The sequence below is a fragment of the Pavona decussata genome, unplaced genomic scaffold, assembly GCF_977016875.1.
Source record: "Pavona decussata unplaced genomic scaffold, jaPavDecu1.1 SCAFFOLD_61, whole genome shotgun sequence".
Lineage (NCBI taxonomy): Eukaryota > Metazoa > Cnidaria > Anthozoa > Scleractinia > Agariciidae > Pavona > Pavona decussata.
In genome coordinates this window covers 3,375,001-3,392,982 of record NW_028145482.1, presented here as the reverse complement: position 1 = coordinate 3,392,982, position 17,982 = coordinate 3,375,001, and the positions used below count along the sequence as shown (strand labels likewise).

The window sequence follows — 17,982 nt, the reverse complement described above, 5'->3', positions numbered from 1 at the left end:
GGGGAAGGGTTGGAGGAGGGTCGGAGGTAGGGACAGGGGCGGTGGTTAAGACGTGCGCTTGCCGTTACCAACCAAGATGGTGGCAGTTTGATCGAAGCCTACGAGTCTCGAAAGTCATATAAAAAAATAGGGAACTTTGAACAGTCTAAATTCTTCTAAAGTTGCACTGTGCAAACGTAATGAATGTCCGGAGGGCGCTGAACTTTTGTGGACCTTTCCAAGCCAGTTCAATAAGCCCAAGTTGGGTGACAGCCCAAAAAACGGCTGCGAGGAAGACTAGTTCAATAAGAAATGCTCCTAAAAGCAACGGAATTAACATTTTTTTCAAGGATTTCCAAATGACAAAGTACGTTTATTGGCTGCTCTAAGGGTAGAGTTCTCAAACGCAAATAAGTGTTCACCGCACACACACACACACAACAAAAATTTCGGCAGCCTCCCATGCAGTCGTTTTTACTGCTCTCTTGCTGCTCTATAAACGTCAACGACTGCGTGGGAAGCTACAACAAAAACGACTTTCGTGGAAGCGCCGTACAAAGCTATTGTTTCCAAATATAGGGTAATCCGGTTACGGTTAAATGACCGAAAATAGGCCTTATCACGGTTTTGACGCCATTTTGACGAGTAGGCAAACACTCTTGAAATAGCAGTGTTTGTATGGAAATCCGATGTCAAATAATTTTAGTAAAACATCGCCTCTGAAAAATTCATGAATTGGAAACTTTTGGCACTAGGAAAAGGATTTTAAGAAAAAAATTAGAGGGATGTAGCTGTGCCAGAAAGCGTCCAGTCGTGTTTTGAACTTTCCATACATTTGTCTGTAAGCGAACCAGCCGTGAACTGCTACTAAAAATAGTTTGCGGGAAAAAAATACAGACAAATGTATGCAAAGTTCAAAACACGACTGGACGCTTTCTGGCACAGCTACATCCTTCCAATTTTTTTTTCTTAAAATCCTTTTCCTAGTGCCAAAAGTTTCAAATTCATGAATTTTTCAGAAGCGATGTTTTATGAAAATTCTTTGACATCGGATTTCCATGCAAACGCTGTTATTTCAAGCGTGTTTGCCTACTCGTCAAAATGGCGTCGAAAACCGTGATAAGGCCTATTACTTTTAACTACGATTGGCTTATCGCTGGCTCCTCCAGTCATGCAAATTCTGTTAGGCGCCAAATTAGCATGACAAAGTAATTTTTTTTTGCTTGCACATGCTGACTCAGCAAAATCAGCAACTGTTTACCCACAGAACATTTCGCAATCGAACAGTTTTCAAAATTGGAAGAAAAAGACTCAGTGTATTTGACTATAGTATAGTTTTATGCCGTATGGCCCGTCTGCTGCTTGAGCCAAATCATTTCGGCGATTCGCGTCGACCTCTGCGCCATGACTGCCTGCCTGTGTGTGATGAGTGTCTGTGATGGGATCATGGGAGGATTTCGGGCGAAGGCGAAAGTTGGCAGGTTAGCTTCTGAGGGTGTTGAAAAAGAAAAATGAGTAATTATAATTATGACAGCAGGTGGGTCTGTTGGAAATCGTTAAGACAAAGAATGGATAGAAAGCTAAAACGGGAAACCCTGTTGCCTAGGTGACACGACCACCCGCTGCATGCTGCGCTTACCCAAGTACGTGATATCATTTCAAGTATTTTCCATACGCCAAATTTGAATGAAAACCAACGAGTCTGGTCGATTGAATGCAAGGTTCCGCAATGATTAAACCCGGCCCAAATCAATGTAATTGTGTGGAAACTGTGGAAAATTCAATTCTTTTTTAGTCAGCACCCCGTGGGCCTGACGTCATTGAATCCCTGAATCCCAAATTAGGGGAATCCCCTGGATCACCCTCTGCCCCGTATAGAATATTTTTTGAATGGTCGAAATACTTTGGATTTCATTTGAACGGAGATACTTACCCAATGCTCTGCGTGTTTACTGATGTGCAATTATTTTTATTCTCGAATTCGTTTTCGATTTGTCAAGGCTAAAATATCGACAGTCGTACCTTGCATTTCTCCGACTGACTTCATAGCTCGATCGAGAAAGGAAAAGGTACGCAGTAAGTTCATATTAGAGATTTGTTTTTGCTGAAATGAAACCCTGAATTGATTTTTCTTTTGTCCTGCAGAGAATGCAGCTTTCCCGACTTGTTTACAATTACAAGCCACCAAAGGCAATAAAGGCGATCATTTTTCTCCCTATTTTGCTGGTAAGTTGGAGTGGCGGAGTATTCCCTAGTTACTCCGTAAGTTGAATTGTACACGTACAAGCTAGCGCGATGTTTTAGCTGTTTGTTTTGTATGTAAATGCGTGGGTAAAATCACACATTGATGTGAAACTAATTACATTTGAAAATATGGCCTCTGTATATATTCTTGAAGGATTTCTAGCTTTTGTTCGATTACGGGCTTTTTATGAATCGATTTCTTGTTCCATACTATACTGCATTGCCAATGATTTCGTGACGTTGACCCTTTATTTAAGGGTTTCGCATGGAAATTTAATTCAGTTCGTCGTTCACCATGGGTCTGTATTCTGTTTTGTATTCTGTTCTGTATTCTGTAGCAGCTATTAGACGACCATTAGAGGCCAAATTTTTACCTGCAAGTCCAAAACTTTCAAAAACGCTGACAAAGCACAAACAATGAAAGGACGCCATGAACTTCTCGCCTCTGCTCTCACATGCACATCTCACATGACTTCACAGGTCACATCACAGTGTCACCACTAGAGTCTGTCATGAAATCGAGGTGGACATTCATCATGGCGGCAGTGCGGGACGTTTGTACGTTGTGTGGCAGGTTGTAGATATTCGGCTTGCGGTGTACAGCTATTTCAATTAACGTTGTCAGATCAAAGCTTAAAGCTTAAAGACATCTTCAAGGAGGCTGCCACCTCATCCATTTGATATCCTAACATTTCTTTCATCCAAATGGCTCGCCATCGTAGGTCTTTACTGGACGCACGTTGATGAACTTAAAAAAAATCCACAGAATCTTGAAGTCTTGTCTTATAGCTTTAAACTTTGATCCGACAACGTTAATTGAAATAGCTGTATATATACTAAGCAAAAGCAAACGATATAGTACAATTATGTATTGGGTAGAGGTGAAAGAAATTATTAAGATAAGCTTAGGTAAAATGTCAGAAACAAGAACAGCTTGAGCTCTTAAGTTAACAACTGAAGAGCTCTCCCTGTCCTTGGATCTGGAGCTGTTTATCGTTATGTATTTTAGTTTTACTTGCTGAAATCTTCTTTATTTTGGTCTAGGTGTCTGTTGGAGTCACCTCTCAGTGCTTTGAAGAGGACTGCCAAGCAAATAAGTCTATAAAATTGATTAATCCTTCAACAAGGGAGTGCATCGCTTGCTTCCCATGCTTGGACTGCGAAGACGGTACTCCTTCAGTGCCCTGTGGAGTAACGGTTCCACTAGGAACAGATATCCAGTGTGTTCCTTTACGCCCAAGCCCTTCTGTGGTTTCAAAAGCTAGTGCCTATGCCACAAGTGGGACCCTTACATCCCTGGCTGGTTCATCAGTCACCATGCAGCAGTCAAGCCTCCTAATCCTGATGATGACTGCAAGCACCACTCATTCAGCAGTTGTGGCTACAACTAGTTTTTCTCATCCTACGTCCTTGGGGGTTTTCACTGGCTCAATAACAACACAGACCAGAAAGAAACAGGTATTTACCCCGGGTGAATTCCAGGAGAAAAGCTCACACACCACAATTTATTTATTTGGTGGCGTATTTCTTCTGGTCACATGTATAGCAATTGTTTATAGAATGTGGAAGAGAAAAAAAGCAGAACAACTTTCCCTTCCTGTCACCAACCAAGAACCTGAAAGCCGTGTGATGCCATCTGATCAAGGAGGTGACATGTGCACAGTACATCCCAGTACAGTCACTGCAGTATATTCACGTTCTCGCTCTAAACAAGATCAGGGGTCAAGTATGAACAATGACAATCAACTTTTCCAACCGGATGAAGCTGATGTTTTTCGTGAAACAGCCACCATTCCATCATCCGTAGATATGACCAATACTGAAGGTACATATTTGGTTCTTACTGTGTTTTGTCCATTCCGTTGTTTAAATAGCAGTGTCGTCCTGTCCTAGGCATTGTGACTTGGTTGGTCAGAAAATATCATCATTTGGTCTCTCACTAATACCTTGCAGTAATACAGTAAAAGAAAATAACTGCATTATTTGTCTAAATTGTTCCATTTATTGTGTGTGAAATGAAGTCCTTTATTAATTTTTTGACCTATAGGCTTCATAAACATTTTCCTAACAAGCAAAGCTTACAAGTAGACGTATTAACAATTTAATGGTATAGCACTTTACAGCGGTTACCAATAACACGTGACCTATCGCCTTCAAAAGACTTCGATAAAGTTATGTTTTAATCGGTGGACGTCAATCAAAGAAAAGCCGTTGAAATTGTTTTAAATTCTGAGAATACTTCAAGACAACAGAACGAAGAAATTGACAGTTTTATCCACTGAAGGATGGTAAACTTTACGAAAGTTGATTTCCAAGACAGGTTATCTAAAAAATGCGCATTGTTTAGACGAAGCCGTATTTTTTTATGAAACATTTGAAATCGCTTCACCTGACAATTAAATCAGTGATGCGTGCAAGTGAGCAAATTATCATGTACAGTGAAAATCGAAATTTTTGATTCAAAAATACCTTTTATTTGCGCTTGATCTGGCTGGAGAATCGATTTAAATAAAGTTTACCTTCTCTTAGCGAGGTAAAACTCTTAGTTTCTTGTAGGGTTACCTTGGAATCTTGTCAGAATTCAAAATAATTTCAACAGCTTTTCTTTGATTGACGTCCACCAAAACGCAACTTTATCCAACTCTTTTGAATGCCGTAGGTCGCGTGTTATTGGTAACCGTTGTAATGGAGAATGGAGAGGCTGAACTGGAGGACAACAGAGATTCACAAAATGGTAAAGGACTTCACCTGACAGTGAGCCTGAGAAGAAGCTCTTTATTATTTTAGTCTCCTGCTAGACTTACGTGAGAGGCAAGTGGCCAACAAAGCGAAAGCCACTAGAGGATTGGAGCAGGGGCCACCACCCCAACTTTTGCTTCACTTGCTGCTTCACCCCAAATAAATTCCCCATGAGACCCCAGTTAGAGAACGTGTTGACAGGCAACCTGGCAGTGGGGAGGGGGACAACAGAGGCAGCCTGCACTTTCCACTAAAGTACTGTACCTTTAGATTTATTTGCTTTGCATCACCTCTTCCTGTTTTAATTGCTACAAGTTATAAGAAAAGTAATAAACTAAGGTTGTGTTCACACGTGGTTCCAGAGCACGGTACCTGAGTACGATTCTAGCTCGGCACTAATGTGAATGCACCCTTTTATAAAGTAATCACACAAGAATTCGGGCACGGTGTCCATGCCTGAGTACAAGGTAGAGACCTTGTATTCAGGCACTGAAATAGGCACCAGTTCCCTGTCCATGTGTTTGGATTTTGTTCCCAGCGCCCGGGTGCTAGTAACATAACCTAATTCTTGAAATTTTATCCTCTAGGTCAAAATAATAAATATGGAAATAGGGTTTAGTGTAAGAGAGATGTATAGTTATTATTCAATCCAGTGAAGGAGATATAGAGCTTCAACACTTGTGTGACTAATCTTTTTCTTATCCCTAATAGGTGACCAGGTGACCAAGGTTAAGAATCAGGATTCAAAGACAGGTGTTGACATCTTGGTAGATCTTTCATCCACCTCTCCACACCCTAGTACAGAAGCACCGAAGGTTCCTCAAACTTTTAACAGTGGAACATCAATTGTTACATCCAATGTTAACATACTGTTACAAAATGCCAGTAAGTGATGAGCACTTTGCTTCAAAATTATGTGGGTGGTCAACATATAAAGATTAAAGTTACTATTAATAATGATTCTGTATTGCAGACTAAAATATTGTGCAGACAGAAGCGCAGTGGGGTAATTCCCCAGGGGGAGGGGGTACTCCCATATATGAGCTATAAAGGTATGTGTCGCTGTGAAGGGTATGGTTTCCAGCGAGTTGACTCTTGGATAGGGTATAGAAATCAGAGAGTTGTGTTCTAGAATAGGATGTCATTTTCTGTGAAACTAATCAGTTGCTTGAAGAATTTAGTCTGAGAAAGTTTCCTGGTAAATGATATTTAAAAATCGGAAAATTATAGGTCTAGCATAGGGTAGTGATTTTCGGTGTTTACTCTAGAATAGGGCTGCAAAATAAAGGTTAACATGGTCTAGTCTAGGTTAAGATTCTCAGAGTCCCAGTGGCACACCCCCAGCTAAAAATTATGGGAGTACTCCCCCCCCCCCACCCCCCGGTAATTTAGATTATTAATCAAGGAGGGAACATTAATTTAATTAACTTGGGTTGTGTCCTTGTTTTCAGTTTTCCAGTCACCTAAACAGTTAGTCCATGAGAGTAATGGTGAGGGAGACCAAAGAACACCTGTCAATTGGGCGGCATTGTCACAAGAAGACAAGTACCACACTAAAATTCTAGAAGTGCCAATTCCTCTTCTGCACAAGATCTGCCTCTCACTTGACTGCAAAAGAGTTGATGGCAAAGATGCCGGATCACTTGCCCATCAATTAGGTCTTTCTGTCAGTGATTTTAGGCTTTCACTACAGGCAGCGCAGAATAAGAGTACAAGCACAACCTACATTCTTCTTAGTGAGAATTTTCATGGCACTGTTACTGAATTTGTTCAAATAATGAAAACCATTGAGAGGGATGACATTATCAGTCTTATTAATGAGTGGAATGGATGATTTCTTGGTTTTAATTTTGGCTTGGTTTTAACTCAACGGCATGGTGGAAAATGGGTGTGAGTGATGAAACTGCTGAATTTTCACATATGTGCACTGCTCATTTTCAATGGTAAACCTTGATCCATTTTTTTTTTTAGCTAGAAGGCTCAATTTCAGAGATTTTGGACTCAGAAGTTGGCATATTTTTACAACTGCATGATCACAAAAGAGGTGATAGTCTTTTCGAACCACACCATAGGGAATTAAACTGAAAAAGGATGGAATTAATGTTAAACAGATTAAACAAACAGAGTGTAAAATTTAAAAACAACTTTTAGACTTGCTGGTTCATTCATTACATTTCCTTCCAAATAAGCACATTCTTGGCCTTATAGTTGCAAAAACGTCTGGGTTATTAGTTGCTGTCCAATAACACAGACAATAAGGCACTGATCTGCACCGGCATTTAAGACCCTGCCATTGTTTGTTAATGTAAATTTGGATAATGAAATTCCAATTCATGCAGTACAAATTAATGTGAACATCTGAAAATTTGAGCAATATTTTACAAAGGCAATTTTTTGCATTAGGATTCCTATGTTTTCTTCCCAGCTAAAACACTTGTTGCAGTGCCCTATATTTAATTGGTTCAGTATAATAATTATTTATTATTTATTGTCGTAAGCTCCATAGGCAAAGTAAGGTTGTGTCTCTGTGTCAAGCATCCTTGAAAAAAGTGGTTGATGCTGAAAAGTATTAAGTAACCAGTCAGGATTCATTATGGTAGGTTAATAATGTACCTCTGTGCTTTAATAAATTATTAACGTGAAGATAGTGTGCAAATATTGCAGTTGTTCTTTGTTAAAAACATGTCTTCAAAAGTTTTTGATTATTAGTTTCTGGTTGTATTCCAAGTAGGGCATGTGTTTCAACATGGTTCAGATTCCTATCAAGAGACTTGCAAGTAGGATGTCATATTTGTGCATCAAAAACGGTATTTGATTCTCACCTGAATTAATTATCAGTACCATCTAAAGCGGGCAGCAGATTAAGACATTTGACAAACCAACAGTTGTTTTGTTTGCTGACGAGCAGCCTTTAAACTCCAACCCTGTTAGGAATGGAGCCTGTTGATTGCTCAGGCATTGTGTCAGGCCCAAGAAAAAAAAAGGAATAAGAAAATTTCGAAATAAGTGGAATTTCCACCCAAAATAACATTCTCATAGAAACAAAGGAACATGTTTTAAATAATGGATCAAATTCCCCAAACCACAAAATAATATTTTAAGTGTCATGAGCTACTAGACTTTTAGTGTTAGATATATAAAATAGAGGAATTATTTGAAGAATTAAGGGCATAAAAATGGCATGTCAAAGGACATTCATTGTAATCTTACTGTTTTTTGACAGTTCCATTTTTTAAACCTTATCAAAGCTTTTTTAAGTTAATATCATAAGTTTTTAACTAAACCGAGATGCAGAATTGTTGTGTCCACTATTTCATCTTTTCATGGCAATTTTTAACATAATTTATATTTTCTTTGTACTTTTTAAAGCTGCCGGCAGTTATTGTTTCAACTCAAAGTTTCTACGTGAATTTACATTTTTGGCAACATTATTGAAGGGCACTGCAGGGCATAACCAACCTCCAGTGTATAGAGTTCTTTGGATCGCTTTTTGTAACGTTTAGCTCGGATTCACCGAAGTTTTTGCACATGGCCTTCAGTTTCTTCAGGAAATATTGCCTTGATATTTCATCCACTTTATTGCGCTTCGTTTTTTTGTCATGAAAATGTTAATCACACAAATAATCATAGGTTTTTACTCCAAAAAAACAGACAGAAAAAGCAAAAATGGTCAGGCAATGTTTTCTAAAGGAATTGAGGGCTACATTCAAAAATCTGTCAAATCCGAGCGAAAACAACAAAAACCCGATACAAAAAGCAATATACATGTAAGTCGGTAATGCCTCCAGCCCTTCAGTTAATAACAAGCTAATATCATTTGTATACGTATATTTTTTTGGACCATAAACATGAAAGATTTATTCATGTAAAAGTTATGTCATATAACTCAAGAGTCATTGCTTTTAAAAAGAATTTTTTTTGTTTGTTGATTATTAAGTTTCACAATGGAACTTTTTTGTTATCTCGGAGATTTAGCCGTGCATTTCTTGGAAAATATAAACCCCCATCTTTCTTTTAAAGCTTACTTGTTTATTACTTAAACCAATTAACATTTGCAAACCTACTATCCTGTTGTTTTACATCAAATATGTCTTGTTCGACTTCATACATTTTAATAGATATTGATTTCAATACTTATTGTTTCAGTGTAAATTTGTTTATCTTAATAATTCCCTTCTTTTTTTATTTAATTATCAGTATTTTTTCCATAGGATTGCAGAATAGGTTTTCAGATTTTTTTTCCTTGGTCAGTTATAGTAGTTTTGTCCAGTTTTTTTTTTTTTTTTTTTTGTTCTAACCACAAACCGCTTTTAAAATAAGTTATAATAGTTTGTAGTAAGAGTTTGTATACACTTGTAGTTGTTATATACTTAGTCTCCTGTCACCATTTGTGATGATATTTTATAGAAACAAACAGATGTATGAAGTTTTGGTACGAAATGTGATAAATAAAAGAGTAACTCAAACGAGTGGCTTTCTTGTTTGACAATGTTTCATTGAAAAGATGAAACAGAAAATGCAACAATCACGGTACGCTTCAGTAATCCACGTACCATTACGTTCAAGTCTCAACCAGTTGACACATTTTTTCATTGACTTTTCAAACTTTGGTCTGCCATAGCTAGCGTGAGTCTCATTAGAAAACAAAAGTTACGTTCGTAATAGGTCTTTGATCATACTGGACATGCTCCAAAGGGAATCCAGCGGTACATTTCGGTGGATGTCTGTTCGGAAGGCTTAAAAAGCGTCAGAAATTCGGATTTAGGTGCAAAAAAAACTCAAGTTTCTTTGACAAAATGTCAGCTCAAAATTTCGTAACACTGAAAACTAATTCCTTTCGTTTTCGAACGGGCCAATGTATGTTGTTAAAAATGCGAAAAAAAAGCACAAATGATCCTGGGAACACGAGAGACAAGATTTTGCCGAGTCAAACCATTTTGCACCCTTAGAGCTTACCCACCTTTTCTTTTCCCCCTTTTTTGTGACAATCAGTGCCACCAAAAAAAAATATAGCTAAGTTTTGATAGCTTATTTGTTCTTTCAAGCAAAGACTTTTCAAGCCTGCGTAACAGGCTTATCGCGGAGGGGAACGGGAAACGAGAAAAGGTGGGGGGAACTAGGAAGAGGGTCCTTTTTTTTCCCTCACTTTTTTCTTGCTCCCCCTCCCCTCCCCGATAACGCATGCGCAAAAGGTAAGAGTTTTCGAGTTGCTGTGAATCTCACTATGAAAGCGAGGCTAAGTGCAAAACTTTTCATAAGAATATTAGTCTTGTATGCATATGAATGAAAACTTATTTTCAAAATAAAAACTTTGCACTTAGCCTTGCTTTTACAACGAGATTCAAAGCAACTGGAAATGGTTTATTGTGACTATTGTCCATTGTCCCTCCCCAACCCCAACCTCCCCACCCCCAACCCCCCAGAGGAAAGAAAGAAGGTATACTATTGCCGGTTTTTACTGTCACGCCATTGCCGTGTAAGTGAAAAAAAAATTGAAACCATTCCATTAATGAAGTCAAGAAATTGACACGTTATAGACGATATGTAAATAAGAAACCTGTCCAAGTATCAGATCTGTGCGGTATTCCGTACTCGAGTTATTTGACAAAATGTTTCACACAAATTTATAGAGCTTAGTATGGAGACGCCATGTTGCTGTGCGGTATTCCGTACTCGAGTTATTTGACAAAATGTTTCACACAAATTTATAGCACCTAGTATGGAGACGCCATGTTGGTCCCGGATGTTGGTGTCCCTCTGAGGGACACAAACATGGCAGCCGGAAATAGGAAAAAAACATCTGGAGTTCACTTTTGCCAGAAAAGAGGTTTGTTACGTGGGATGCCCTGAAGGGGCATACCGTGTCTAAAAACGGGTCGATTTCTTTTTACGCGGGATGCCCTGAGGGGGCATACCGTGTCTAAAAACGGGTCGATTTCTTTTTTTTATTTACGCGGGATGCCCTGAAGGGGCATACCGTGTCTAAAAACGGGTCGATTTCTTTTTTTTTTTTCTTCCTCGTAGCTACAAATCGGTACATTAATTTATTCGTTAAACTCACCCCTCTCCTACTCGGGGTGTATTGTTCTGATTGTCTTCAACAGAAGCAGCCCAATCAAAATCCATTCTTGTCGCTTACATCGCGAGGGAGGGGACCCACTCACCCCTACCTGTGTGACGTCAACGCATCATTTGATCTATATATAAAAAACAGATTAAATTTGGCGCCATATTGTTAACATGTTCTGGACTCAAGTGTGCCGTTTTCAAACGGAAATTTCACCATTTTGAAGCGGCAGATCGAAAGAATAACTTCTAAGAAGCATTCGACATTTAAAACGGTGGAAATTGGTAAATTCCTGGCGAAGGAATCGTGCTTTGTTTGACAGTCTTAGACCACTACGCGAGACTGAAAAGAGGTCATTGAGAAGCTTATGTTATCGTAATAGAATTTCAAAAATTTCCGGTGAAAGTCTGAGTCGCGTAACACAAGGAAAACAACGTAACATGATCGTCGTGACTCAAACTATTCCATTAGCAAGGATAGATTTATCAATCGGCGAAGCATACAGTTGGAATAAATGAATCAGCCCCAGCATCACGCTTAATGCCAGTGTAGCAGGCATCTTGTTTTTTTTTTTTTTTCTTCCTCGTAGCTGCAAATCGGTACATTAATTTATTCATTAAACTCTCCCCTCTCCTACTCGGGATGTATTGTTCTGATTGTCTTCAACAACAGCAGGCCAATCAAAATCCATTCTTGTGGCTTATATCGCTAGGGAGGGGACCCACTCACCCTTACCTGTGTGACGTCAACGCATCATTTGATTTCTTCATTAAAACTGCATTAAATTGTGGCGCCATGTTGTTTATAACATATTCTGGACTCAAGTGTGCCGTTTTCAAACAGCAATTTCACCATTTTGAAGCGGTAAATCGAAAGAATAACTTCTAAGAATCACCCGACATTTAAAACGGTGGAAATTGGTGAGTTCCTGGCGAAGGAATCGTGCTTTGTTTGACAGTCTTAAACGAAGACGCGAGACTAAAAAGAGGTCATTGAAAAGCTTACATTATCGTAATGGAATTTTACAGATTTCCGGTAATAGTCTGAGTCGCGTAACACAAGGTAAACAATGTAACGCGATCGTCGTGACTCAAACTATTCCATTAGCAAGGATAGTTTTATCAATCGGCGAAGCATACAGTTGGAATAAATGAATCAGCCCCAGCATCACGCGTAATGCCAGTGTAGCAGGCATCTTGTTTTTACGCGGGATGCCCTGAGGGGGCATACCGTGTCTTAAAACGGGTCGATTTCTTTTTACGCGGGATGCCCTGAAGGGGCATACCGCGTCTAAAAACGGGTTGATTTCTTTTTTTTTTTTTCTTCCTCGTAGCTACAAATCGGTACATTAATTTATTCATTAAACTCACCCCTCTCCTACTCGGGGTGTATTGTTCTGATTGTCTTCAACAGAAGCAGCCCAATCAAAATCCATTCTTGTCGCTTACATCGCGAGGGAGGGGACCCACTCACCCCTACCTGTGTGATGTCAACGCATCATTCGATCTATTTATAAAAAACAGATTAAATTTGACGCCATATTGTTAACATGTTCTGGACTCAAGTGTGCCGTTTTCAAACGGAAATTTCACCATTTAATTGAAGCGGCAAATTGAAAGAATAACTTGTAAGAAGCATTCGACATTTAAAACGGTGGGAATTGGTAAATTCCTGGCGAAGGAATCGTGCTTTGTTTGACAGTCTTAGACCATGACGCGAGACTGAAAAGAGGTCATTGAGAAGTTTACGTTATCGCAATGGAATTCCCGCAATTTCCCTTGAAACCCTGAGTAGCGTAACACAAGGGAAACAACGTAACGCGATCGTCGTGACTCAAACTATTCCATCAGCAAGGATAGTTTAATCAATCGGCGAAGCATACAGTTAGAATAAATGAATCAGCCCCAGCATCATGCGTAATGCCAGTATAGCAGGCATCTTGTTTTTTTTTTTTTTTTCTTCCTCGTAGCTACAAATCGGTACATTAATTTATTCATTAAACTCTACCCTCTCCTACTCGGGATGTATCGTTCTGATTGTCTTCAACAAAAGCAGGCTAATCAAAATCCTTTTTTGTCGCTTATATCGCGAGGGAGGGGACCCACTCACCCCTACCTGTGTGACGTCAACGCATCATTTGATATATTTATCAAAAACGGATTAAATTTGGCCCCATATTGTTAACATGTTCTGGACTCAACTGTGCCGTGTTCAAACGGAAATTTCACCATTTTGAAGCGGTGAATCGAAAGAATAACTTGTAAGAAGCACCCGACGTTTAAAACGGTGGAAATTGGTGAGTTCCTGGCGAAGGAATCGTGCTTTGTTTGACAGTCTTAGACCACGACGCGAGACTGAAAAGAGGTCATTGAGAAGCTTACGTTATCGTAATGGAATTTCACATATTTCCGCAGATAGTCTGAGTCGTGTAACACAAGGGAAAAAAAACGTAACGCGATCGTCGTGACTCAAACTGACTATTCCATTAAAAAGGATAGTTTTATCAATCGGCGAAGCATACAGTTGGAATAAATGATTCAGCCCCAGCATCACGCGTAATGCCAGTATAGCAGGCATCTTGTTACGCGGGATGCCCCGAGGGGGCATACCGTGTCTTAAAACGGGTCGATTTCTTTTTTTTTTTTTTTTTTCTTCGTAGTAGCTACAAATCGGTACATTAATTTATTCATTAAACTCTCCCCTCTCCTACTCGGGATGTATTGTTCTGATTGTCTTCAACAAAGGCAGGCCAATCAAAATCCATTCTTGTCGCTTATATCGTGAGGGAGGGGACCCACTCACCCCTACCTGTGTGACGTCAATGCATCATTTGATATATTTATTAATGACGGATTAAATAGTCGCGCCATATTGTTTTAACATGTTCTGGACTCAAGTGTGCCGTTTTCAAACGGAAATTTCACCATTTCGAAGCGGTAAATCGAAAGAATAACTTCTAAGAAGCACCCGACACGTAAAACGGTGGAAATTGGTGAGTTCCTGGCGAAGGAATCGTGCTTTGTTTGACAGTCTTAGACCACGACGCGAGACTGAAAAGAGGTCATTGAGAAGCTTACGTTATCGTAATGGAATTTCACAAATTTTCCGTAGCCTCCCACGCAGACGTTCTTGGGGGTTCGTCACGCGTTCCTGCCCTAAGAACGTCTGCGTGGGAGGCTAAAATTTCCGGTGATACTCTGAGTCGCGTAACACAAAGGAAACAACGTAACGCGATCGTCGTGACTTAAACTATTCCACTAGCAAGGATAGTCTTATCAATCGGCAAAGCATACAGTTGGAATAAATGAATCAGCCCCAGCATCACGCGTAATGCCAGTGTAGCAGGCATCTTGTTACGCGGGATGCCCTGAAGGGGCATACCGTGTCTAAAAACGGGTCGATTTCTTTTTTTTTTCTTCGTCGTATACACAAATCGGTACATTAATTTATTACGCGGGATGCCCTGAGGGGGCATACCGTGTCTTAAAACGGGTCGATTTCTTTTTTTTTTTCTTCGTCGTATACACAAATCGGTACATTAATTTATTCATTAAACTCTCCCCTCTCCTACTCGGGATGTATTGTTTTGATTGTCTTCAACAAAAGCAGGCCAATCAAAATCCATTCTTGTCGCTTATATTGCGAGGGAGGGGACCCACTCACCCCTACCTGTGTGACGTCAATGCATCATTTGATATATTTATTAAAGACGGATTAAGTCGCGCCATATTGTTTTAACATGTTCTGGACTCAAGTGTGCCGTTTTCAAAGGGAAATTTCACCATTTTGAAGCCGTAAATCGAAAGAATAACTTCTAAGAAGCACCCGACACGTAAAACGGTGGAAATTGGTGAGTTCTTAGTGAAGGAATCGTGCTTTGTTTGACAGTCTTAGACCACGACGCGAGACTGAAAAGAGGTCATTGAGAAGCTTACGTTATCGTAATGGAATTCCACAAATTTCCGCTGATAGTCTGAGTCGCGTAACACACGGAAAACAACGTAACGCGATCGTCGTGACTCAAACTATTCCATTAGCAAGGATAGTTTTATCAATCGGCGAAGCATACAGTTGGAATAAATGAATCAGCCCCAGCATCTCGCGTAATGCCAGTATAGCAGGCATCTTGTTCATTAAACTCTCCCCTCTCCTACTCGGGATGTATTGTTTTGATTGTCTTCAACAAAAGCAGGCCAATCAAAATCCATTCTTGTCGCTTATATTGCGAGGGAGGGGACCCACTCACCCCTACCTGTGTGACGTCAATGCATCATTTGATATATTTATTAAAGACGGATTAAGTCGCGCCATATTGTTTTAACATGTTCTGGACTCAAGTGTGCCGTTTTCAAAGGGAAATTTCACCATTTTGAAGCGGCAAATCGAAGGAATAACTTCTAAGAAGCATCCGACACGTAAAACGGTGGAAATTGGTGAGTTCTTAGTGAAGGAATCGTGCTTTGTTTGACAGTCTTAGACTACGACGCGAGACTGAAAAGAGGTCATTGAGAAGCTTACGTTATCGTAATGGAATTTGACAAATTTCCGCTGATAGTCTGAGTCGCGTAACACACGGAAAACAACGTAACGCGATCGTCGTGACTCAAACTATTCCATTAGCAAGGATAGTTTTATCAATCGGGGAAGCATACAGTTGGAATAAATGAATCAGCCCCAGCATCTCGCGTAATGCCAGTATAGCAGGCATCTTGTTACGCGGGATGCCCTGAGGGGGCATACCGTGTCTTAAAACGGGTCGATTTCTTTTTTTTTTTCTTCGTCGTATACACAAATCGGTACATTAATTTATTCATTAAACTCTCCCCTCTCCTACTCGGGATGTATTGTTTTGATTGTCTTCAACAAAAGCAGGCCAATCAAAATCCATTCTTGTCGCTTATATCGTGAGGGAGGGGACCCACCCACCCCTACCTGTGTGACGTCAATGCATCATTTGATATATTTATTAAAGACGGATTAAGTCGCGCCATATTGTTTTAACATGTTCTGGACTCAAGTGTGCCGTTTTCAAAGGGAAATTTCACCATTTTGAAGCGGCAAATCGAAAGAATAACTTCTAAGAAGCACCCGACACGTAAAACGGTGGAAATTGGTGAGTTCTTAGTGAAGGAATCGTGCTTTGTTTGACAGTCTTAGACCACGACGCGAGACTGAAAAGAGGTCATTGAGAAGCTTACGTTATCGTAATGGAATTTGACAAATTTCCGCTGATAGTCTGAGTCGCGTAACACACGGAAAACAACGTAACGCGATCGTCGTGACTCAAACTATTCCATTAGCAAGGATAGTTTTATCAATCGGCGAAGCATACAGTTGGAATAAATGAATCAGCCCCAGCATCTCGCGTAATGCCAGTATAGCAGGCATCTTGTTTTTTTTTTCTTCCTCGTAGTCACAAATCGGTACATTAATTTATTCATTAAACTCTACCCTCTCCTACTCGGGATGTATTGTTCTGATTGTCTTCAACAACAGCAGGCCAATCAAAATCCATTCTTGTCGCTTATATCGCTAGGGAGGGGACCCACTCACCCTTACCTGTGTGACGTCAACGCATCATTTGATTTCTTCATTAAAACTGCATTAAATTGTGACGCCATATTGTTAACATGTTCTGGACTCAAGTGTGCCGTTTTCAAACGGAAATTTCACCATTTTGAAGCGGTAAATCGAAAGAATAACTTCTAAGAAGCACTCGACATCTAAAACGGTGGAAATTGGAGAGTTCCTGGCAAAGGAATCGTGCTTTCTTTGACAGTCTTAGTCCACGATTGCAGACAGAGAAGAGGTCATTGAGAAGCTTACCTTATCGCAATGGAATTCCCGCAATTTCCCTTGAAACCCTGAGTAACGTAACACAAGGGAAACAACGTAACGCGATCGTCGTGACTCAAACTATTCCATTAGCAAGGATAGTTTGATCAATCGGCGAAGCATACAGTTGGAATAAATGAATCAGTCCGGGCATCACGCGTAATGCCAGTATAGCAGGCATCTTGTTTTCCCTTGTGAATTTTCGAATGTTAAGATAAGGGAGTGTTCATTATTTATGGGAAGGGGGGGGGGGGGGGGCTGGCAAACGGGGAAACGGAATCCTTGGAACTTTTTGTACCCCCCTCACAGCTAGAACATGTAAACGTTTTTGACCCCGGGGCCCCCAATGATGCATTTGATGCATTTACCATATTCTCATCCTCCACTTAGCGCTTTACTCGCCTGATTTTTGCTTGCTCCACTAGTGAACGGAAGTTGCGTAAGCACGTTTAGGCTAGGATCACGAGTTTTGTAACCGGAGACGTTTGAGATGAGACAATAGGTTTGTGCCGTGTGTGAAAGATGGGACAAATATTTTATCTGTAAAACGCGGACCGGATGGCTGCGGATGGCGGATGCGGATGGCGGATGGGAAAATGCGGATGGAAAAATGCGGATGACAAAATGAAATAAAAAAATGAAAAAATAAAATAGAAGGTATAAATATATAAATAGACAGATTAACAAGAAGAAAAAAATTGAATGGAAAATAACAACAACAATAAACAAAGGACTAACGTTACCCGAAAAAAACCGCCAGTAAACAAAGAACGGCGCTGGGACTTAAAGAGACCACTAAACCAATCATCAATTTGCTTTTAGTCGGTAGTCTTCATAAGACGACTTGTTAATACTCCTTGCGTTTCGTTTGTTGAATCGCTTTCTTTGCTTGCCGGTTTTTCACTTGTATTTCTTCTATTAAACATGGCATAATGGGGTTGACAGGCCTACGCCGAGACTCTCATGTGCGTGTTTAGCCTAAATAAGAGTTTTGCCCTCACGGGTTATGTCTTCCAAAGAACACCCTTTTCTTTATGAAAAGAGCGGTGCTCCCGGTAAAATTTTCTTTTAGCGCTGGATTTTCTTCTTATTAAATGCCATCTATGATTGCGCGATAG

The 17,982-nt window shown here is 40.0% G+C and overlaps 1 protein-coding gene across 4 annotated transcripts; it reads left to right on the top strand.

Moving 5' to 3' along the window:
* Positions 1–1,270: 1,270 nt before the first annotated feature.
* LOC146479136 (uncharacterized) lies at positions 1,271–9,428 on the top strand. Of its 4 annotated transcripts, none has more exons than XM_085111376.1 (5): positions 1,271–1,460; positions 2,125–2,205; positions 3,268–4,048; positions 5,674–5,847; positions 6,414–9,428. In XM_085111376.1, exons 2-5 carry the CDS (start codon positions 2,128–2,130, stop codon positions 6,794–6,796), a joined length of 1,416 nt encoding a protein of 471 aa, XP_084967502.1. In that variant the 5' UTR covers positions 1,271–1,460; positions 2,125–2,127; the 3' UTR covers positions 6,797–9,428. The 4 variants fall into 4 exon arrangements, with proteins under 4 accessions (XP_084967502.1, XP_084967500.1, XP_084967503.1 ...); XM_085111374.1 differs by having other exon boundaries at positions 1,271–1,516; XM_085111377.1 differs by lacking the exon at positions 1,271–1,460 and adding an exon at positions 1,601–1,622.
* The last annotated feature ends 8,554 nt before the right edge of the window (positions 9,429–17,982 follow it).